The sequence below is a fragment of the Carcharodon carcharias genome, chromosome 3 (assembly GCF_017639515.1).
Source record: "Carcharodon carcharias isolate sCarCar2 chromosome 3, sCarCar2.pri, whole genome shotgun sequence".
Lineage (NCBI taxonomy): Eukaryota > Metazoa > Chordata > Chondrichthyes > Lamniformes > Lamnidae > Carcharodon > Carcharodon carcharias.
In genome coordinates this window covers 74088487-74113312 of record NC_054469.1, presented here as the reverse complement: position 1 = coordinate 74113312, position 24826 = coordinate 74088487, and the positions used below count along the sequence as shown (strand labels likewise).

Here is a 24826-nt window from a genome sequence, read left to right as displayed (position 1 = left end):
GTGGGGGGCAGGTACAAAAGTGGAGTTGAGGGCACAAGCAAATCGGCCATTTACTGAATGGTGGAGCAGGCTCACAGGGCCGAAAGGCCTACTTCTCCTATTTATATAAAAGCAAAAAACTGCAGATGCTGGAAATCCAAAACAAACATAAAAATACCTGGAAAAACTCAGCAGGTCTATGGAGAGGAACACAGTTAATGTTTTGAGTCCGTATGACTCTTCAACAGAACTAAGTAAAAATAGAAAAGAGGTGAAATATAAGCTGGTGGGGGGGGGAGGCCTTGGACAACAGGTAGAGCTGGATACGGAAATCCTGTCGGAGAGCAGAGCAAGACTTCTTCAAAGTAGGCATTCCTTGAAGAGAAGTGGCAGTCAATTAAACACTAAAACAAAAGCAAAAAAACTGCAGATGCTGGAAATCCAAAACAAAAATAATACCTATTTATTCTGCACCCAAGAAGACTTTATAGTTAGAGGGATGAATATTGTGCTCTGCAGTCAAGAATGAGAATCACAAAGAGTATATTACCTACTTGGTAAGAAATATCTCAGACCAGCTGGAGAAGAACTTGGAAAGGGGGTGATGTGGTAGAAACAGGGAGGGGGGCTTGCTGAAAGAATAACAGAAGTTAGGCCCTAAACCAAAAAGCAGGATCCAGGATGGGGCCTGTGCCCTGATTGAATGGATAAACGAAGAAGTGGCAGAGATTGGAGCAGGGCTTGGGGGGGGTTCTCCAAAAAAACATAAGAAGCCTAAACGTGAAGAGAACAGGAAAACAGAGCATAAAGAAAGGGAGGGCATTGATGTCAATGGAATAAAGTTATAAAACAAGAATCTAAAAAAGATGATCACACGAGAGGAAATTCTATTCAAATAAGTTGAATTGTCTGTATAGCAATGCACACAGTGACAGTAATAAAACAGGGGAGCTGGCAGCAATCATGTGTTAGGAGGAACCGGACATAGCAGAGATTACATATTCATGGTTACAGAAAAATCAGGACGTTGCAGGGTACAATATATTTAGAAAAGCTGGAGAGGGAAAAATGGGAGATAGATTAGCTGTACTATTAGAGATAACAATGGCAGTAGGGAAAAAGGAACTGAGTTATCAAAACAGAATCCATATGGAAATAAAGAAATGTTAAAGGATCAGACTAATGGATGTATTCAACAGGCTACCTAAAAGTGGAAGGGAGGCGGAGGAACAAATATGCAAATTAGGGACTTTAGCAAAATGCGCAGAAAAATAATCATGGCAGTATTCAACAAGAAACATTCATGCATCTTACAGGAGTTCATGGGTAAACAGAAGAGGGTATATTACATTTTATTGACCCAAAAGCAGTGGCCAAATAGAAACATGAAAAATTTTATATTTGGAAAGATTTGACAAAGAGATTAGATAAAAGGGGGGGGAGGCATTTTAGAAGTAATGTGGCTGTTGGCTGTGTGAGGAAGATCTCCTGGAAACAGCTTGAGGCTGGAAGATGATGCAGTTTGAATCAGCCATCCAGTCAAGACAGAAAAGTCTTGGGCTCCAAAAGGCAGTCTTGTTCTGAAGTCTTGGATTTCCACAGCAGAGTGGAAGAGTGTTTTAAGAGGTTGTGTGATATGCCCTTAAAGCTAAAGTAGTTTACCTATGGTAACAGTACTAGACTTCTATAGTTTAAAATCTAAAAGGCAATGTTGCTTGGAAAGTGTTTACTTGTGGGTCTGACCAAGTAGGGAGTCGTTTGAGGGAATGTTTTGAGAGACTAATTTGAACTGTGTAACAGTAATCTTGCGTGCTTAAGTTTTCTTTTCTTCTTGTTAATAAAACTTTTACTTTTAATTTTTAAAATCTCAAAATTGTCACTGGATTTCTGGCTGCTGAGATCAGTGCATTTTCTTCTTGTTTTCAAGATACAAAAAAAAGGCTGTGGCCCATGAGCCAGGTTTCCCTCTGGGATTTGGTTTGCTCACCAATTAACATCAGCTGTAGTCATAACAGAGAGAAGTCAAAAAGCAATTAGCAAAGCAAAGAACAGCTGTGAAATTAAATCATCAAGGAACATAAAACAATATGGTAAAATATTTTACAGCCACATCAATAAACAAAAAGGAAGATTGGAACAGGGTCTTTAAGGGCAGCAGATACATGGGAACGCCACCACCTGGAAGTTCCCCTCTAAGCCACACATCAACTTCACTTGGAAATATATCTGCATTCCTTCACTGTCGCTAGGTCAAAATCCTGCAACTCCTTCCCTAATAGCATTGTGAGTGTATGTACATCACAAGGGCTGCAACAGTTCAAGAAAGCACCTCATCACCACCTTCTGAAGGGCAATTGGGGATGGGCAATAAATGCTGGCCTAGCCAGCAACGCCCAAATGCCATGAATGAATTAAAAAAAAGGGGAGACAGGATAATACCACAGGTAACAATAGAGATGGCAAAAATCTTGAATAATTAGTTTGCTTTGATAATTACCAGGGAGATAGAATAGGTAGATGACATTGAATGGTAAAAGAACAATGAGTTAAGTACATTTAAAATAAAAAGTGGATATATTGAATAATGAAAAATCAAAAAATTTAAACACCTGGTCCAGATGGATTGCAGCCATGCATTTTTCAAGAATCTAGGGAAGAGATAGCAGAGTCAGCTCTACACACATGTAACGAATCATTAGAAAAAGGTGTAGTGCCAGAGGACTGACGGATTGCTAAAGTAATTCCTATATTTAAGAAGGGGGGGGCAGAACATGCCCAGGGAATTATAGGCCAGTCATTTTAACATCAGTGGTAGGAAAAAATTGAATTATTGAATTTTCTGAGGTACCAGAGTAGACAATGTTAGATATAATTTATCTGGATTTTTAAAAAGGCCGTTGATAAGGTTTCCCATAACAGACTACTAAATAACGTCAGAGGACAAGTGACCACATGGATTGCTAGACGGCTTCAAGCCAGAAAGCAAAGTGGGATTAAAGAGAAAGTTATTCAGAGGGGCAGAAGGTAGGAAGTGGTGTGCCACAAGAATCAGTGCTGGGTGCAATACAGTTCACAATTTACATTAACGGTTTGAACTTTGGAATCAAAAATACAATTTCGAAATGTGTGAATGATGCCAAATTGTGGGTGATAGTCAATACCGAGGAGGATGGCAGCAAATTACAGAAGAACATTAATAAACTTGCAAAATGATTGGCAAATAATTGGCAAATGAAATTCAGAGAAATGTGAGGGAGTATATTTTAGTAGAAGAATAGAGAGTTCACTTATTACTTCGAAGGTGCAAGTCTAGCTGGGGTAAGGGAACAAAGGGATCTTGGAATATAAATGCATCAATCACTAAAAGTTGTGCCACAGGTTAACATGGCCACAAAAAAAAAGCCCAAGCACTAGGTTTTATTCCTAGAGGGAAAGAATTGAAAAATAAGCAAGTTATGTTAAACCTGTTTTGAACCCTTGGTTAGACCCCATTTGTAGTACTGTGTGCAGTTCTGGTCACCACATTATAAAAGAACAAAGCAGAGGGTGCAAAGAAGACTTAGAAGGGTGATTCTGAACATGCGTGAGCATGCATATCAGGAAAGTATAAACAGGCTGGATCTCTTTTAAAAAGGTGGCTGAGGGGTGACCTAATAAAAGGTCTTTAAATTATGAAACGTTTTGATAGAGCGGCTATAGAGAGAATGTTTCCACTTATGGAGGACAGCATGACTAGAGGTCTTCAATATAACTTACCAATATATCCAATAGGGAATTCAGAAGAAACTTTACCCAAGAATGGTGAGAATGTGGAACTTGCTATCATAGGGAGTGGTTAAAGTGAATAGTATAGCTGCATTTAAGTGTCTCTCAGACAAGCATATCAGGAAGGAGGGAATAGTGTTCCTATGAGTGATTTAGATGAGGAATGATGGACAAGGCTTGAGTGGAGCAAAAATGCATGGATTGGTTAGGCCGAATGTGCTGATTCTGTGCTGTATATCCTATGTAACCACCTTACTGATTGATCTGGTATATCATCTATTCAGTCTTCTATTAAGCAATCTGCAAGCCATTTACTCCCTTTATGTGATAGGTATATCTGTTGATCCTCTTTCTCTCCTACTGCCCCTTCTTCTATTTTCCCAATCTTAAAGAATGTTTTATACATTTTAATAGTCTTCCATTCTAATAAATGGTTATACATCAAGTTGCTGCCTGCAGCATTTGCCCAACATTATCGGTATTTTATTTCTGGAATAAGTATTGTTTTTCATTTATGTTCAATGGCTTGAATTCAAAAAGTCAACAGAAAATGGCCAAATCTGCAGATGACATCAAACTAGGAGGAAAAGTTGATTCCATGGAGTCAGCACAGAAATTATAAAGAGAGCTGGGTAGAACGTTAGCAGATCGTTGCTCCATGCATGGTGATGAAATGGCTAAGTATGAAAGCAAAAGCAATTTGGAAGTCTTAGACTCACTGCTAAACATTTCTCGCCACTGCAGAGCAGCAAACAAAGCTAACAGAATATTAAAATATATAGATAAAACAGATGATTACAAATCAGATTAAAAAAAATAGCTGAAACTAGTCAGATAATGCTTCAAGTTCTTTATCAAGTTCTGGCCACCAACTTACAATGGTGACTTTCAAGCACTGAAAACAACTATTTTCTAGTGTCAGAGATCTTAATAATGAACAAAAAGTGGGAAAGCATGGACTTATCAGCGTTTTATTCATTTATGGAATTGAGGCATTACTGGCAAGGCTGGCATTTACTGACCAGCCATTAATTGCCCTTGAGAAGGCAGTGGTGAGCCACTGACTTGAACTACTGCAGTCCAAGTGGTGTAGGCGCTCCCACAGAGCTGCAAGGCGGGGAGTCCCAGTATTTTGAACCAGTGGTAATGAAGGAATGGCAACGCATTTCCAAGTTGGAGGTCATGGTTGTGAAAGATGCAAAAATCTTTGTCTAGCTACTGCAGTGCATCTTGTAGGTAGACTGTAGCAGCAATGCACCAGCTGTGGAGGAAGTGAATGATTAAGGTGGTGAATGGGGTGCAAATCAAGCAGGCTGCTGGTGCTCTTATCCACAAAAGTGCAGAATATTCTATTACACTCTTGACTTGTGCCTGATAGATGGTTGACAAGCTTTCAAGAGTTAGGAGGTGAGTCACTCATTGCAGAATACCCTCGGACCTGTCTCGTCGCCACAATATTTACGTGGTTGCTCCAGTTGAGTTTTTTGGTCCAAAGTGTCTCAGGATATTAATGGTGGGATGTGATAATAATGTCATTGAATGTCAAGGACAGATGGTTAGATTCTCTCTTGTTGGACATGGTCATTATTTGGCACATATGTGGCATAAATGTTACTGTGTCAGTTATCAGTTCAAGCCTGAATTCTGCGACAAGTAATTCATCACCTCACTCCTCAAAGCCTGACAACCATCATCTTGGCATAAGTCAAGTATGTGATGGAATACTCTCAACTTGCCTGGCTAAGTGCAATTCCAACAACACTTGAGGTTTGGAACCATCCAGGACAAGGCAGTCCACTTGACTGGCACCCCATTCACCTTACACATTCACTCCCTCCATCACCAGCACACAATGGCAGCAGTATGTACCATCTACAAGATGCCCTGCAACATCTCGCCAAGGCTCCGTCAACAACACCTCCCAAACCCATAACCTTTGTCACCTCGAACAGGGGTGGGCAAACTTTTCAGCCCGAGGGCCACTACTGGATATGAAATTCTATGGGTGGGGTGGGGATGGGTGAGGAGCGGCCATTAATGTTAAGGAAGCAAAATACAATAAAAGATAAATTTTGGTACAATTAAGCACAAAACATTTTTTATGGTAATTATACCATAACTATGCATAGCACACAATAATGAAGCCAGGCGCACCCACTTTTTCACACCCTCTTGACTTAATGTGAACAATGCACTCCTCTTTACTATGGCAAAATCTGGCATCACTTTTTTTCCTTGCTCCACAGGTGCTGCTTGCCCTGCTGTCTACCTCCAGTATTTTGTTTTTATTTTACATGTCCAGTATCCATAATATTTCACTTTTGTCTTGTCAATATAATTGCTGCTTTACTTTGATTTACAATATGGTGTTACAGAAACCATCAAAAGAAAAACAGTGAAGGGAAAGAAAATGCAGAAAGGCCAAAAGGCATCTCAGCAGCAGTCACCACCTCTTCTGGGGAATACAGTGATCCATAGCCTCTTTTTACCTCTCATTCCCAGAGCTGGGATTGAATAGCTTCATGGTACATTTTAAAAGAGGTGCTCTCAAGTCCATCTGTAAGCTGTGCCACACCTGTTTGGAAACACCTTCCTAATTTTCAATGATCTCAAAACACAAAATCCCAACCTAAAACCACACTCACTTCACGTTTCATTAGGTTGATCATCCTTCTTCTAAAAATCTGAATTTTAGCTGCGCCTCTGGCAGTAACAGAAAATGCAGAACAAACTGATGCACAACGCTCACTAATACACTCTTTTTTGCAGGACAAGGTAGCACACAATTGAATGCAGCAGGAGCGAACCAGAGTGGGAGGCAGGATTGAAATGTACTGATTGTTAATGGTTGGTTGATTATGTTATTAAAAATACACAGGTGATGGGCATTGTTTGACTAAGGACAGGGCACACCTGGGACAGTGAGTTTCAGTAGTTTGAAGATAGAGATTTGTTATGCTGCATCCTGTGAATAAACGTACTAAGAAGGAATAGACCTGTGGTTTGCTTCGTACTTCACCATCTGGCTTGAATCCATTTAACATTGGTCCCCATGAAAGAGACAGTACTCGCCGTCATTGGGACATTCATTGCTAAGGTTGTGGTCAGTGTGCTCAGATGCTTTTTTCAGAAAGCCTGGCGAAAAAACAAAGGGCCATCTAGGTTGTTTCCTTTCTTCCTCCTCTGCCTGCTCCCAAGCTGCTCAACATATAATTGCTGGCAAAGGCTCCCTCTCATGATAGACGTTCAGTTCCAAAGAAAGTCACATTGAACTCGAAATGTTGGTTGTTCCTCTCTCCAAGATGCTGCCAGATATAAGATTTTCGGCACTTTGAATTTATTACAACATCACAGTTATTTCTTGTAGAGGTTCAGGTAGAAAAATTGCTTCCTAAACAGCTCTGCAGGCCTTCTGTTCATTCTCCAAGACATGTTGTATTCCAAGGGGAACGCCTACTTGTGCACCTATGTCTGGGGGCAACTGATTTGTGCAGAAGTCTTGAAGTCAACAAAAATTCCTTGAGCACCTGCTATACCACCCCACCAAAGACTTTAGCAATTTTAAAAACTATAGAATGCACCAAACAATTGTCAAAACAAAGCAACAGCCAGAAGAAAATTGACCATCAACAAACCTGTAAACAGTTAATGATCTCTTTAAATTGCACTGATGGGAAGAAGTGGGGCATTGAGGATGTTCTTCCTGCTGCTGAACATGTATTCAACTTTGTGAGGTTAGGAAGGGATTTGGTTGGAGTGTGAAGCTCCAAAATGACACCGCTGCTATCAAATCAAAGTTGCAGGCTGATTGACATCATGACCTAACTGCTTTGCATATTTCCAGCAGCCATACACTGCACCTGCTCTAACACACTCACCAATGACACCTGGCATGACTCACCCCAAAAGTGTATACAGCCACCATGGACACCATTTTAGACAAACTTCACCCATAATGCCCAGACAAATGTTGCTCCAGTTCCAAATTCAGGCCAAACAATTCTGCCTCAGACTCATCTTTGAATTCCCTCAGAAATAGCAAGAAAACTGTGGCCTCAACGAACACCAGGACCATCCAATCACCTGCTGCATCTTCTCCTCCACCTTGTCTATCAAGCCAAACTTCCCCTTAAACTCCATCTATCCTAGCCCTAAACCCACATATCTTTCTAGTTTCTCTCATTTCCAAAATACCTTTAGTTCATCTCTTCTACGCAATGGACTTCTTTCTCCCTTGATCCACATTCCTACTAAACTGCTGACCACTCAGCTTCTCATCCTGGCCACCATGCCAGATAACACTGTAAAGTGCTCCCTCAGCTCTGGAAGTTTCCCCACTCTCTTTCAAAACCAAATCACCGCTCCCCCCACTCAAATAAAATCCTCTCTCAACTGCACTGTCTCCACCAATAGAAATCATCTGATTCTGCCTTCTGCATCTTGGGGAAAATATAACTCCTTTTATAAAGAAGCACTTGTAAAGATATTCATGGTGTCAACCACAATATCTGACTGCTGCAAGCTGTACATGTTCAAGTGATCCTTCTACTATGCTTATTTGATGTGGATTAAAGTAAGTCATGTTTGTTCATGCGTTCCCAATTGTTCAATAACAGCCAATGCCTTATGAGAAAACAAAGTTGTAAATATTTTTGTTTAAGATAGTTTCTTCTCCATGTTTTAATTCAGAAACCTGTCAAATATTTAGCAATTAGATTTCCAGATAACACCATTATTAAATTAAGCAGTTTACTCCAAAAATAATTATGCACATGTTGTTTGTAGCCTCAGTAGTTCAGTTACCTGACAGCACACTTTGTTTATATTTCTACAGTAGTTTAACAAACTTTAGGTACAAGGCGCATAAAATATAGTCCAATACTGTGGAAAGGGGAACTCTGAAGCTCTCTCACCCATTTGTGGGTTAGATCATTTTTTTGAAACACCTAGAAGCCATTGGCTAATGGAAAAATGTATTCCAATTCCCCCATTAAGACCGAATTCTACTCCTCCAACCAGAAACATTTGGATTAGGTACTTTGTGGGACACATGCCACCCAAACCACATGATGTATGAACTCAGCCTAGAACTGGGAAAATATCAAGCTTTTGGACACTGTTACTGTAGAACTATACAAAAAGGACCCTTCTCCCAAATGAAGAGAAGATTTTGCTCTTGCAGAAGGAGGTTATAAGTTAAATGTCAGTCGCAAGACACAGGACCGCTGCTGTACATAAACAAACTTTTACTAATTCATCACATCTTATTCAATTGAATAAAAACAAGGCACAAATAACTCTCACCTCAATCATATAGGTCTGGTCCTGTTTGATTACATCTCCACTATGTAAAATCCTATTAATGATTAACTCTTCACCTTCCCTCGCTGGTCCTCTCTCTGCACTTGTTTTAATATCTTGCTGATGATGCTTAGCTGTGACAGGTTGCCCTTGCTCCTCCAGTTTGCTTGCTACTTTTTTCTTCTTCTTCTGTTTTTTCCCTGGATTTTGAAGATCAGTCTGAGCTTTCCGTTGCCGGAATTGGGCAAGCTGAAAAATTGAAAATTTGATCACAACTTGTTATATCAACAAAATCTTTAATACAGTTGCATTAAATCTTACACTAACAGATTGCAGTACAGCTTAATGCTTCTGCTAACAGAAATTGAAACACTAAAGGAAACTGTGGCAATTAATCCTATTAAATGTATTCTCTTTCGCCTAGATTGTAAGTTGTATACTGCAATTCCCTTCTGGTTAAGATGTTGCAAAAGGTTCCAGATGAGGATTTACAGAATATTTTCTATCATACTTCCAACTGCAATGGTTTTACTGCTTGCATGATCTTTCTATACAATCCTCGGAATGTACAAGGTTGAGGGGTGATTTGATTGAGGTGCTTTCAAGATATTGAAAGAAACTGATATGATAGATAAAAACATTTCCCCGCTGATAGGAAAGTCTAGGACAAGGGCACATAACCTTTAAAATCAGAGCCAGTCATAAAGGCAGAGAAGGCACCTATTCTACCATCAAGTCAATGCCACTCTCTGTAGAGCAATCCAGTCATTTCCATGTCCCACTTTATCGCCATAGCCCTGCATATGAGGGAAGGAAACAGTTAAAGAAGTTCAATTGCTAATTATTAGTTTGTTTAACTAAGTACCCATTTGGTTGTATAAAAGGGATAACAGCTGAGACTAGTTCTGGCTGTGGAGAGTTTTATGACAAGCAATAAAACTCTATCTGAAGGAAAAAACAAAAACAAAAATACCTGGAAAAACTCAGCAAGTCTGGCAGCATCTGTGGAGAGGAGCACAGTTAACGTTTCGAGTCCGAATGACCCTTCAACAGAACTAGGTAAAAACTTACTTAGTTCTGTTGAAGGGTCATTCGGACTCGAAAGGTTAACTGTGCTCCTCTCTGCAGATGCTGCCAGACCTGCTGAGTTTTTCCAGGTATTTTTGTTTTTGTTTTGGATTTCCAGCATCCACAGTTTTTTGCTTTTATCTATCTGAAGGAGTCTGTCTTGGTTTCTGTGTTCATTTCTAAACAACTATTGGAATTTAACAGTGATAGCAGAGGCCGGTTCCTGCTTACAAGTAAGAAGATTAGAAACTAAGCTTTCTTCGGACAAAAGACTGTATTTGGGAGTTAACTTTAAGAGCAGGGTGGTTTCGAGTTACAAAACAAAACAGAAAAAGTGGCGGAATCAAAATGTAGTGTTTTTTATTCATTCATGAGATGTGGGCTTCGCTGGCTGGGCCAGCATTTATTGCCCATCACTAGTTGCCCTTGAGGTTGTGGTGATCAGCTGCCTTCTTGAACCATTGCAGTCTATGTGGTGTAGGTACACCCACAATGCTGTTAGGAAGGGAGTTCCAGGATTTTGACCCAGTGACAGTGAGGAACGGCGATACATTTCCAAGTCAAGATGGTGAGTGACTCAGAGGGGAAGTTCCAGGTGGTGGTGTTCCCATCTATCTGCTGCTCTTGTCCTTCTAGATAGTAGTGGTCATGGGTTTGGAAGGCCTTGCTGAATTCCTACTGTGCATCTTGTAGATGGTACACACTGCTGCTACTGTGCATCGATGGTGGAGGGCGTGAACGTTTGTGGATGTGGTGCCAATCAAGTGGACCGCTTTGCCCTGGATGGTGTCCAGCTTTTTCAGTGTTGTAGGAGCTGCACTAATCCAGGCAAGTGGGGGGTATTCCATGACACCCCCGACTTGTGCCTTGTAGATGGTGGACAGGCTTTGGAGAGGCAGGAGGCGAGTTACTCGTTGTATGATTCCTAGCCTCTGATCTGCTCTTGTAGCCACAGTATTTATAGGGCTAGTGCAGTTCAGTTTCTGCTCAATGATAACCCCACAGGATGTTGATAGTGGGGGATTCAGTGATGGTAATCCATTGAACATCAAGGGGCGATGGTTGGATTCTCTTGTTAGAGATGGTCATTAACTGTGGTGTGAATGTTACTTGCCACTTATCAGCCCAAGCCTGGATATTGTCCAGGTCTTGCTGCATTTGGACATGGACCGCTTCAGCATCTGAAAAGTCGTGAATGGTGCTGAATATTGTGCAATCATCAGCGAACATCCCCACTTCTGACCTTATGATGGAAGGAAGGTCATTGTTGAAGCAGCCAAAGATGGTTGGGCCTAGGACCCTGAGGAACTCCTGCAGTGATGCCCTGGAACTGAGGTGACTGACCTCCAACAACCACAACCATCTTCCTTTGTGCTAGGTATGACTCCAACCAAGTCCCCTCACCCCCCGCCAACGATTCCCATTGACTCCAGTTTTGCTAGGGCTCCTTGATGCCACATTTGGTCAAATACTGTCTTGATATCAAGGGCAGTCACTCTCACCTCACCTCGGGAGTTCAGCTCTTTTGTCCATGTTTGAACCAAGGCTGTAACGAGGTCAGGACCTAAGTGGTCCTGGCGGAATGTAAACTGGGCATCAGTGAGCAAGTTATTGATAAGCAAGTGCCGCTTGATAGCACTGTTGATGACCTCTTCCATTACTTTACTGATGATGGGAGAGTAGACTGATGGGGCGGTAATTGGCTGGGTTGGTCTTGTCCTGCTTTTTGTGTACAGGACATAGCTGGGCAATTTTCCACATAGCTGGGTAAATGCCAGTGTTGTAGCTGTACTGGAACAGTTTGGCTAGGGGAGCGGAAAATTCTGGAGCACAAGCTTTCAGTACTATTGCCGGAACGTTGTCAGGGCCCATAGCTTTTGCAGTATATTCAGTGCTTTCAGCCGTTCCTTGATATCATATGGAGAGAATCAAATTGGCTGAAGTCTGGCATCTGTGATGCTAGGGACCTCCGGAGGAGGCAGAGATGGATCATCCACTCAGCACTTCTGGCTGAAGATTGTTGCGAATGTTTCAGCCTATCTTTTGCACTGCAGCGCTGGGCTCTTCCATCATCGAGGATGGGGAAATTTGTGGAGCCACCTCCTCTAGTGAGTTGTTTAATTGTCCACCACCATTCATGACTGGATGTGATAGGACTGCAGAGCTTTGATCTGATCTGTTGATTGTGGGATCGCTTAGTTCTGTCTATCACTTGCTGCTTATGCTGGTATGCACGCAAGTAGTCCTGTTTTATAGCTTAACAGGTCAACACTCATTTTTAGGTAAGCCTGGTGCTACTCCTGGCATGCCCTCCTGCACTCTTCACTGAACCAGGGTTGATCCCCTGGCTCCCTGGCTTGATGGTAATGATGGAGTGGGGGATATGCCAGGCCATGAGGTTAAAGATTGTGATTCAGTACAATTCTGCTCCTGCTGATGGCCCATGAGTTGCTAGATCTGTTCAAAATCTATCCCATTTAGCACGGTGGTAGTGCCACACAACACGATGGAGGGTATCCTCAATGTGAAGGCGGGACTTCGTCTCCACAATGACTGTGCAGTGGTCACTCCTACTGACGCTGTCATGGACTGATGCATCTGCGGCAGGCATTGGTGTGGATGAGGTCAAGTATGTTTGTTCCCTCACCACCTGCCACCGACCCAGCTATGTCATTTAGGACTCTGCCAGCTCCATCAGTGGTAGTGCAACCGAGCCAATCTTGATGATGGACACTGAAGTCTCCCATCCAGAGAACACTCTGCGCCCTTGCCCTCATTGCTTCCTCCAAGTGATGTTCAACATTGATTCATCAGCTGAGGGAGTGCGGTACATGGTATTCAGCAGGAGGTTTCCTTGCCCATGTTTGACCTGATGCCATGAGACTTCATGGGGTCCGGAGTCAATGTTGACTCCCAGGCAACTCCCTCCCGACTGTATTCCACTGTGCTGCCAGTGTCCTGTGTGTGGGACAGGACATACCCCAGGATGGTGATGGAGGAGTCTGGAACATCATCCATAAGGTATGATTCCATGAGGATGACCATGTCAGGCTGTTGCTTATGAGACAGCTCTCCCAATTTTGGCACTAGCCACCAGATACCACTCAGCTGACAGGGCTGCAATTGCTGTTGTCATTTCCGATGCCTAGGTTGATACCGGGTGGTCCGTCCAGTTTCATTACAACTGAGTGGTCAAGAGAGATCCATTGTTGTGGGTCTGGAGTCACATGTAGGCCAGACCAGGTAAGGATGACAGATTTCCTTCCCTAAAGGACATTAGTCAAAATCCGGAATTAAAAGTCCAATTGTTGACTAAATTCAAATTCCACCATCTGCCATGGCGGGATTCGAACCTGGGTCCCCAGGGCGTTACCCTGCATCTCTGGATTACTAGTCTAGCAACATTACCACTACACCTTTAGCGTTGGGGTATGATTTTCTGAGCGTCAACCACATGGGACCAATGGAAAAATGAAGTAGCCCTGTGGACTCAGGTTACGTCCTTGTCAAAGAAAAAAAACAGGAGATGGCTTTGGCACTTTCACTACCATATGAAAGCAAAATAAGATGCAAAATATTTTTGGAGTTGGAACCTGAGCATTTCAACATAGGTGAAGGTTTGGAAACTTTATTAGATTTTATGGAAAAGATCTATCAAAAATCTGATTCGTTAAGTGCTTATGAAGCATGGTCTGGTTTTGACAAATTTAGAAAGTTGGAAGAAAATTCTTTAGAAGATTACTGTTGAACAGAACATTGATGAAGAAAGCACAAATGAAGCTGGACATGGAAAATGACAAGACCATTGTATTTGGAAAACCTGTGGAATTACAATTTACGCAATCTGGACACTACCGTATTCCTTTAATGAAACCTAATTTTTCTGCTGAGAAGATTAAAGAAGTGTTATTAGCGTCAGGGGATAGGAATTTGGAAGACAAAAAGCAAATTGTGTTAAAATTGCATCAGCAGTTTGCCCACCCTTATTCGCAAAGATTAAAAATTTTGCTAAGGGATGGAGAGTATGCTAAACTTAGAGGAGATAGGCGATAGATGTGATATATAAGAAATACAGAAGGACCCCATCATGGCTGATACTGAGTTTACCTTTGGCGAGAGATTTCAATGAAGTTGTGGCGATGGATTTAAAGATGTGGGATAAAGAAAAGAACATTTTTATTTTACATTTCATAGATTTGGCAATCGACAAGCCAGTTGACAATCATATACATTAAAGAAAAGAAAATAATTGTGGATCAGGTAATGCAGAAGTGGATAGGGACCAGATTGGGACTATTGGTGAAATTCCTCACTGATAAGGAGGGGGGATTTGCTAATGAGGAGTTCCAGGATATGTGCGAAAATATGAATATAATAGTTATGAATACAGCAGCAGAAAGCCCTTTAGTAATGGAGTGTGTAAAAGGAATCATGCGGTTATAGATGAGATGCTATGTAAAATATTGGCAGATAAACCAAGCTGTAAATTAACATCAGCTCTAGCATGGCATGGCTTTTCATGCCAAGAGTTCACTGCAGATGGTTGGGGGCTACAGTCCATATCAGTTGGCTTTTGGTCGAAACTCAAAATTCCTTCAGTCCCGAGTGATCATCCCCCAACTTGGGGAGGAACTACGATTAGCTCTAGCTTTTCTGAGCATTTAAATGCACTACACGCAAGCAGAAGGACATTCCTTAAAGCTGAAGTTTCAGAAAGAATTCGGCAAGCTCTAAGACACAATGTACAACCATTGAAAGCTATTCTCAATCAGGGAGACATGGTATACCATAAGAAAGAAGGACTTAGCAAATGGAAAGGCCCGGGAAAGATTATAGGTAAAGATGGTAAAACAGTCATTTTACAACATGGGAACCAGGCTATTTGGGTACACTCATCAAGGCTCGTTGTCGCAGACTACAAATCTGCGGGTTCAGAAAGTGCAGGAAGGGATGAGGAACGATGTACTTCTCATACCCATATGTTGCACAATTGTGAGGACCAGGTAGCTGAAGTTGACATGGGTACCTGAAGGTGGAGACAGTAATTTGGACAAAGATGATGAAACAATTTGCCCCAGAGGAGATCTGCTGAAAGCTGGCACTAAAGTTACATACTTGCCAGAAGAAGCCAGACAACCGCAAGATGTGACGATTGTAAGTAGAGCAGGGAAGGCCACTGGAAAATATAAAAACTGGCTAAGTGTACGAGATAAGGGACAGGAGGTTAGGCCTATGGATTGGGAACATGAAGCACAAAAATAGAAGGCACGGAAACACAGTATCAGTTCAGAAAGTGGATCTGGGAGTGAACAAGCCTCTAGGAAGTGATCACGAACTGCTGAAAGAACATCTATAAATGGGAGGGGGAAATCAAACAGTAACAGCCTGGAGCGTGATAGAAGGCAGGATAGAGGGTGTAGCTTAACAGGGTCAAGGGATATGGCACAGACTGATAATGCTACAAGGAGCAGAAGCCCCTGCGATCGAGAAGTCTTAGGAGCTTCAAACAAATTAGACTGTAAATTAATAAAGGATGCCAAACAGCAAGAACTACATAGTTGGAAAGAATTTTGGGATATACACAGGTGCCAGAAAGGGGACAACCAGTTCTGTCTCACAAATGGATATGCACAAAAAAGGTGCTTCCTGATGGGACTTATAAAGCTAAAGCCAGGCTAGTGGCACGAGGGTTTGAAGAAAAATTGGGTGACCCAGATAAAAGAGTAGATTTGCCTACAGCAGGGAAAGTTATGCTGAAGATCTTTTTAGCTCTATTAGCTACAAATGCTTGTGAATGTAACTCCGTTGATATTAAAGCTGCCTTTTTGCAGGGACACCAACTTCAAAGGGAAGGAAGTTCTTCTCCGTCCACCAAGAGGTGCCTAATGCAGAAGGGACACTCTGGAAGCTAAACAAATGCATATACAGTTTCTCAGTGAGGTCAGTTTTGTTAGTGTTGGGCTGTCTTCAGTTGGAAGCAGACCTGGAAATGTTTTATTGTCACCATGGAGGGAAACTTGCAAACATTTTTGTGGGGTAGTAGTAGCAAATTTGAAACAGTTGTTGTTAGTGGGCTCAGAACGGAGTTTAAAATTGGAAGTCAGGTTTCTGGCACATTTAAGTACATTGGACTGGAAATCAGGCTGAGCAGATCACACATCCTTTTACATCAGCAATCCTATTTAGAGAACGTCAATCTCACTGCAATTAGTCATGGCAGGGCCTCCCAGAAAGATACAGTGGCTTCTGAAATAGAAAAAGAGGAACTCAGAAGTCTAATAGGGCAACTCCATTGGCTAGGCAAACAAAAAAGGCCAAACTTTAGTTCTGACATTTTGGAGTTGAGCACTAAAATAAACGATCCTAAGGTTGAAGAAATCATTCGGGCAAACAAAACACTGACGAAATTAAAAATGGAGCAGTACGTTTTGAAATTCCCATCCTTGGGTGATGTCAGAAAAATGAAATTGATTGTGTTCAGTGATGTGTCTTATGCAAATCTATGTGATGGATTTTCAAGCGCAGAAGGATTTATAATATTCTTCGTGGGGGGAAAAAGGCAAATGCTTCTCTTTGGCATAGGAATCTAAAAAGATACGAAGAGTTGTAAAAAGTATGTTAGCAGTGGAGACTCTTGCCCTTGTTGGGGTAGTAGATATGGCATTCTTTTAATCAAAGCTACTGGCTAAAGTTTTAAATGGAAAAAGATATTCAAGAACGGTACCTAGCGAATGTCTTATTAATAACAAGTCACTGCGGGAAAATGTTCACCCTACAAAGTGTGTTAGCGAGAAGAGATTGCGAATTGACACTGCAAGCTTAAAACAGATGCTTGAGAATAAGGAGACTGCCAAGATCAAATGGATTGTTACAGCTACCAATTATCCGAGCTCCAGGAAGTTCTAAGGATCCTCAAAGAGGGACATCTTTTTCTTTAAAAAAAAACTACATTTCTGTGTGGGTTTTTTTAGGGGAATGAGGTCAATTTATTGAATGAAAAATATGTATTGATGTTTGTTATTACCATTTTTTTAGGATTTATATAAATTCAGGGTTACTTTCTTTTTAAGAGAGGAATCTGTTAGGGAAGGAAACAGTTAAAGAAGTTCAATTGCTAATTATTAGGTTGTTTAACTAAGTACCATTTGGTTTTATAAAAGGGATAACAGCTGAGACTAGTTCTGGCTGTGGAGAGTTTTATGAAAAGCAATAAGACTCTGTCTGAAGGAGTCTATTTTGATTTCGGTCTTCATTTCTAAACAACTACTGGAATTTAACACTGCAAGCACATTTCCCTCAAATGGTTATCCAATTTCCTTTTGAAATCAAGAAGCTTGGAAACACTTCTTCATGTAAAGCATGGTAGAAGTGTGGAACTGCCATAAAAAACAGTAGTGCTAGCTCAGCTAATAATTTTAAATCTGAGGTAGATATTTGCTAGACAAGAATACAAAATGATATGGAGCCAAGGCAATGGGATGAAGTTAAGGTACAGATCAGCCATAATCTGATTGAATATTGGAACAAGCTTGGATGGCAGAATGTCATACTTCTGTTCCTATATTCCTATAAGCAAGTCTAATGTGAGACAGTGATTCACTTAACTAAATTGGATTATACCAGGGCTCCATTATTGAATAAACAAGTTTTTCAATACCTTTCCAATCACAACATAAAAAACTGAAGCAGTAATAACAATATTGCTATAGATTCAGAATGACCAACCCGGGATAATGCTGAAGGGTTCATCTATGAACGAATGTATTTTTTATTTAACATATGTATTTTAAAAATTGTAAAGAGAAGTAAACACAGGATACTAGATGGTTGACAAAATGTCATCTCAAATCAAACAGTTCTAATGAACATCACTTAAACAGTTTAACATTTTTTTAAGAAAGCTACAATCAAGATTGTACTTTTGTCATATTTACTGCCAGCTGCAGTCAATTCGTAATCTCTTCTCGTTAACACACTTTGTAGCGTGAACATTTTCCTAGCAACTTGTTATCAATAAGGCATTCAATAAGTACCATTCCTGAATACCCTTTTCCATTTAAAACTTCAGCCAGTATCTTTGATGTAAAGAATGTCATATCTACCGCCTCAACAAGGGCAAGAGTCTCCACTGCTAACGTACTTCTTCCAACTCTTCGTATTGTTTTAATAATACTTAGCTAATTTCTTTAACTTTATTTATGATAGTTTCACTGAATGCAAATCTCTCTTAATGCAAAGGTGAAATGACAGATGAAAAGGAAATAGTGATATTGGATCTTAACATAAGGTTTCATTGATTTCCTTTGGCATTGGACAACTGTTATGCAACATTATTAGAGTTGATTCTGTCATTCCTCCCCTCCCTCAATAAGAACTACCAACGCATTTACACATATATTCAGAAATACCCCCCACACAAAAAAAACAGGTTAGTACCAGGTGAAATGGTGAATACTTATACTCATTAAAAAAGGTAGACTGCTCTAACAAAGGTGGCACAGAATTGATGGACTTATTCTCTGGTTCTACGCTGCACAGCAATAAAGCAAGATTAAAAGGTGAACATTCAAATTAAGATTTACATGATTCAGCTTCTCTGACAACCCTTTCACCAGTCAGATGTGATTTCAAAGTCACAACACATAAAGAATAAAGTCTGGCAATTAGGATTGTATATTCTAATTTTTTTTTAGCCACTTATAACTTATTGAATTTGTAGGATTTAAAAATTCACCCTAGTGGTGACACAGGTGTGAAGTTTTAATGTTTAATCAAATAGATGTAATGAACCAAAAATAAATGTGGAAAAGTTTGTGCAAACTTCAAAATAGCTTTGACTGTAATCTGGATAAAAATCTTAAACAAAATTGTGTTCTGTTTAATGAAATATACTCATTTTCGCACCTATCACACTGGATGAATAGAAAAATTCCACTTTGCTTCAAACCAAGACAGTAACAAGCAATGTAAATAAAGGGGAACCTGTGGATTAGCTGTACTTAGATTTTCAGAAGGCATTTGACAAGGTGCCACATCAAAGCTAAAGATGAGCTCATTGGTGTAGAGGGCAACATATTAGCATGGATAGAGGGGGCCACTAGGGCCTCAACTATTTATAATTTATTTTAATGATTTGGATGAAAGGACTGAATATATGGTTGCTAAATTTGCTGATGACACAAAGATAGGCAGGAAACTAAGTTGGGAAGAGGACGTAAGGAGTCTGCAAAGGGACATCGATAGTTTATATGAGCGGGCAAAAATTTGGCAGATGAAGTATAATGTGGGAAAGTGTGAACTTGTCCACTTTGGCAGGAAGAATAGAAAAGCAGCATATTATTTAAATGGAGATTGCAGAACTCTACAGTACAGAGGGATGTGTGTGTCCTGGTACATGAATCACAAAAAGTTAGTATGCAGGTACTGCAAATGATTAGAATGGCAAATTAAATGTTGTCATTTATTACAAGGGGAATGGAATATAAAAGTACTGATAAAAGCAAAACATTGCGGGTGCTGGAAATCTGAAACAAAAACAAAAATAGCTGGAAAAACTCAGCAGGTCTGACAGCATCTGTGGAGACGAAGACAGTTAACGTTTCAAGTCTGTGTGGCTCTTCATCAGAACTAAAGAAAAATAGAAATGAGGTGAAATATAAGCTGTTTGAGGGGGGGTGGGACAGGTAGAGCTGGATAGAGGGCCAGTAATAGGTGGAGGCAAAGATGTCATAGACAAAAGGGCAAAGGGGTGTTGACAGTGGTGATATTAGCTAAAGGGTGTGCTAATGGTGACATTAAGGGTAGAAAGCAGGACGAGCAAATGACAGATGGCCCTAGTGGGGTGGGGTAGGGGAAGGGATTGAAATAGGCTGAAAGGTGGAGATAAAACAATGGATGGAAATAAATTTAAAAATAATAATAGAAATAGGTGGGAAAATAAAATATATTTAAAACTTTATACAAATTATTGGAAAAAAAGGGGGATTGGAAAGGGGGTGGGGATGGAGGAGAGAGTTCATGATCTGAAGTTGTTGAACTCAATGTTAAGTCAGGAAGGCTGTAAAATGCCTAATCGGAAGATAAGGTACTGTTCCTCCAGTTTACGTTGAGCTTCACTGGAACATTGTAGCAGGCAAAGGACAGACATGTGGGCATGAGAGCAGGGTGGTGTGTTGAAATGGCAAGCAACAGGAAGGTCTGGGTCAGGCTTGCGGACAAACCGAAGGTGTTCCGCAAAGTGGTCACCTAGTCTGCGTTTGGTCTCTCCAATGTAGAGGAGACCGCATTGGGAGCAGCAAATGCAGTAGACTAAATTGAGTGAAGTGCAAGTGAAGTGCTGCTTCACACGAAAGGAGTGTTTGGGCCCTTGGACGGTGAAGAGGTGGGGGGGAAGTAAAGGGGCAGGTGTTGCACCTTCTGCGGTTGCATGGGAAGGTGCCATGGGAGGGGTTGAAGCGTAGAGGGTGATGGAGGAATGGACCAGGGTGTCCCGGAGGTATCAGGCTGGAGTTGGTAGAAATGGCAGAGGATGATCCTTTGAATGCGGAGGTTGGTGGGGTGACAAGTGAGGACAAGGGGGATCCTATCATGGTTCTGGGATGGAGAGGAAGTTGTGAGGACGGATGCGTGGGAGATGGGCTGGACATGGTTGAGGGCCCTGTCAACCACAGTGGGTGGAAAACCTCGGCTAAGGAAGAAGGAAGACATGTCAGAAGAACTGTTTTGGAAAGTGGCATCATCAGAACAGATGCAACGGAGGCAAAGGAACTGAAAGAACGGGATGGAGTCCTTACAGGAAGCAGGGTGTGAGGAGCTGCAGTCGAGGTAGCTGTGGGAGTCGGTAGGCTTGTAATGAATATTGATGGACAGTCTATCACCAGAAATTGAGACAGAGAGGTCAAGGAAGGGAAGGGAAGTGATGGACCATATGAAAACGATGGAGGGGTGGAAATTAGAAGCAAAATTAATAAATTTTTCCAGGTCCAGACGAGAGCATGAAACGGCACCAAAGCAGTCATCGATGTACCCGAGAAAGAATTGTGGGAGGGGACCTGAGTAGGACTGGAACAAGGAATGTTCCACATATCCCATAAAGAGACAGGCATAACTGGGGCCCATGCAGGTACCCATAGCCACACCTTTTAGTTGGAGGAAGTGAGACAAGTTTAAGGAGAAATTGTTCAGTGAGAGAACAAGTTCAGCCAGACGGAAGAGAGTGGTGGTGGATTGGGATTGTTTGGGTCTCGGCTCGAGGAAGATGAAGGTGTAGAGGGATTGGACGTCCATGGTGAAGAGGACGCAGTTGGGGCCAGGGAACTGGAAATTGTTGAAATGAAGTAGGGCGTCAGAGGAATTGCGGATATAAGTGGGAAGAGACTGGACAAGGGGAGAGAGAGAATGGAGTCAAGATAGCAAGAAATAAGTTCCCTGGGGCAGGAACAGGCGGACACGATCGGTCAGCCAGGACAGTCCTGTTTGTGGATTTTGGGTAGGTGGTAGAAGCACACTGTCCAAGTTTGGGAGACTATGAGGTTGGAATCTATGGAGGGAAGATCTCCAGAGGAGATGAGGTCAGTGACAGTCCCGGAAACAATGGCTTGATGTTCAGTGGTGGGGTCATGGTCCAAGGGGAGGTAGGAGGAAGTGTCTGCGAGTTGACGCTCAGCCTCTGTGAGGTAGAGGTCAGTCCGCCAGACGACAACAGCACCACCCTTGTCAGCAGGTTTGATGACAAAGTCAGGGTTGGACCTGAGAGAATGGAGTGCGGCAAGTTCAGAAAGAGAAAGGTTAGAGTGGGTGAGAGGAGCAGAGAAATTGAGACGACTGATGTCACGCCGACAGTTCTCAATGAGAAGATCAAGAGCAGGTAAGAATCCAGGTGGAGGGAGAATATTGGAGGCATGTAAAAGGATCCATTGAACAGTGGGGAGGGGACTCCTGCCCAAAGAAGTGAGTACGGAGATGAAGGCAACAGAAGAAGAGTTCAGCATTGTGCCGAGCCCAAAATTCAATGAGGGCGTAAGAGTATGAAACAGTTCTTTGCTGAGCACTAAACGTTCAGCAACAGAGAGGGGAAGGTCAGGGGGTATGGTGAATACACGGCCGGGTCTGGGATTGGAAGATGGGATGGGGTCAGAGGGATGGGCAGGGGTGGAGGGTCCTGGATGGGTGTTGGTGTTGATGAGCTATTGGAGCTTGCGTTCCTTTGCACCTGAAAGAGACAAAGTTTCTTGTTAAGGCGTCGGATGAGACGAAGAATAAAATGAAACTGGGGGCAAGGACAGCTTAGAGATAGGGTGAGTCGGTGCTGCTGGAGAGAGAGGTCGAGTGTGTTCACATGGCAGTGCATGGCACTGAGTGTGGATCTCAGGATGCGACGAGAACAGCAGTCTGAGGAGCATTGTATGTGCTGGAGATACCTGTAATCCTGGGTGGGTTTGAAACATGAGGGATGGAACTTCAGTTGGAATCCACACGGGGTAAGTCGGAGATGGAGACAGTCACTGAGGAAGGAAATATGGCTGTGAAAGCGAGTTTTAGTAAATGCCTTGTCAAACACCAGGAGAGAAATGGAAAGCTATGAAGGTGAACAGGGCAAAAGAGACAAGCAGAAATCCTGTCGGAGAGAAGAGCAGTACTTCTTCAAGGTAGGCATTCCGGGAAGAGGAGTGGCAGTCAATTAAATACTAAGATAAAAGCAAAATACTGCAGATGCTGGAAATCTGAAACAAAAACAAAAATAGCTGGAAAAACTCAGCAGGTCTGACAGCATCTGTGGAGAGGAATACAGTTAATGTTTCGAGTCCATATGACTCTTCATCAGAACTAAAGAAAAATAAAAATGAGGTGAAATATAAGCTGTTTGAGGGGGGGTGGGACAGGTAAAGCTGGATACCTTTTGTTAAGTTGTGAGACCACATCTGGAGTACTGTGTAGAGTTTTGGTCTCTCCTTATTTAAGAAAGAATACAAATGCCTTAGAAGCAGTTCAGAGAAGGTTTATTTGACTGATAACTGGGATGGGTATTTATCTTACGAGGGAAGATTGGGCAGGCTGGGCCTGTATTCATTGTAGTTTAGAAGATTGAGAGGTGATCTTATTGAAACATATAAGATCCTGTCTTGACAGGGAGGGTGCTGAGAGGACGTTTCCCCTTGTGGGAAAGACTAGAAATAGGGGATGTAGTTTAAAAATGAGGTGTCCCATTCAAGAGGGAGATGAGAATTTTTTTTCTCTTGGGGGGGTCGTGGGTCTTTGGAAATCTCTTCCCCAGAGGGTGGTGGAAGCAGGGTCACTGAATATTTTTAAGGCTAAGCTAAATTCTTGACTAATAAGGGAGTTAAAGGTTACTGGGGGTAGGCGGAATGTGGAGGTGAGGCCACAATCAGAGCAGTCATGATCTTATTGAATGGTGGAGTGTGCTTGAGGAGCCAAATGGCCTATTCCTGCTCCTAATTCCTATGCTTCGTCCTTTAAGTAAAGAGTTTAACTAATGAGCAAAACCATTACATCACATCATTTGGCAATTGCTAATTCTGATCAAACCTAGCATAAACACCTGCAAATTTTAGTATGTACAGAAATGGAGTTGTCACTATTCACACACAATACACATAGCCTTAAAATTTGTCAACCAGAATAGGTACTAATAATTAGGCTAATTGACCAACTGTCCAGACACTTTAGCATAGCTTCATAAATGAATCAGTTCTGCTGTTGGGGTCACTAACTAGCAACACAAAATTCTAAATCTGAAGATATGCAACAAATTGTACACTTTAGAAGCTGTTGTTAAAGCTCTGCAACCTTGTTACACTCAAGTAGCTTTCGCCCCAGCCTTCACAAGATGTATTATCTTAAATGTACTTCAAGGCGTTAGAAAGTATGTGCTGCATTGAGTTGGCATTGTTAATGGCTGTTACATTTAGTACACTAAATATAACAAACTGTATGCCTGTAAAATAAATATTAAAGATTCTTTCACATGCATTGTTTAAAAATAATCTTGCGTGTTTAGCGTCTGTCCATTTTGCACGTCCTTCTTGCAAATGTCTTTGCATTCATCTTGGTTAATACGCTTAATTAAAGTACAACACATAAAATCCTAAATCGTGCTCTACGCCCTCCTGTCACCTCATGTAAACAATAAAAAGCACTATTACTAGAGGCCTACAAGCAGACAGCAGTTGGCTAAAGCCTGCGGATCCAATTAGAAAGCTCAGAGCGACAGCAAAGCGCATCCCTTTGCACCTGGAGATGGGGCGTCGGACTGGGTCCTTTTCAACAGAAAACTACAAACACAGCGCCGATCTCATTCCCTCCCTCCCACTCCCGCTCTTTTTAACATTCCCCTCCGCCCCACTCTCTTACCTTGGCTTTACCGGCCTCCAGCTTTTTCTGTCTCTCCTCGTCTTCCATGGCTGTGAGAGAGAAGCCGAACTCAGTGACACGTTAGCAGCGCACGCCCGCCGCCGCCGCTCGAGGAAACCGAGGCACTGCGCATGACAGACGCACATGGACAGTAGCGCCTCGCCAGGCCATTGCAGAATGCAATAGCTGGGTCGGGGGGTGGGGGGGGAAGAAAGCAAGTGAGTGAGGCCAGATTCCAGGAAACAAAATGAAACAACGTTTTGCAATGAACCAAGAGAAGGGCATCAATTTAGAAGACCTCACTGTCACTGGGTCAAAATCCTGGAACTCCCTTTCTAACAGC

At 41.9% G+C, this 24826-nt stretch overlaps 1 protein-coding gene across 5 annotated transcripts in view; it reads right to left on the bottom strand.

Moving 5' to 3' along the window:
• The window catches only part of akap9 (A kinase (PRKA) anchor protein 9), a 289385-nt gene extending 264824 nt beyond the window's left edge, over positions 1-24561 (bottom strand). For all 5 annotated transcript variants that reach the window (XM_041183274.1, XM_041183275.1, XM_041183278.1 and 2 more), the window contains exons 1-2: positions 24484-24561; positions 9049-9294 (exon numbers count right to left, since the gene is read on the bottom strand). In XM_041183274.1, the coding sequence (XP_041039208.1) occupies positions 9049-9294; positions 24484-24531 (294 nt within the window). In that variant the 5' untranslated portion in view covers positions 24532-24561. The remainder of the gene's footprint in view (positions 1-9048; positions 9295-24483) is intronic.
• Between the last annotated feature and the right edge of the window lie 265 nt (positions 24562-24826).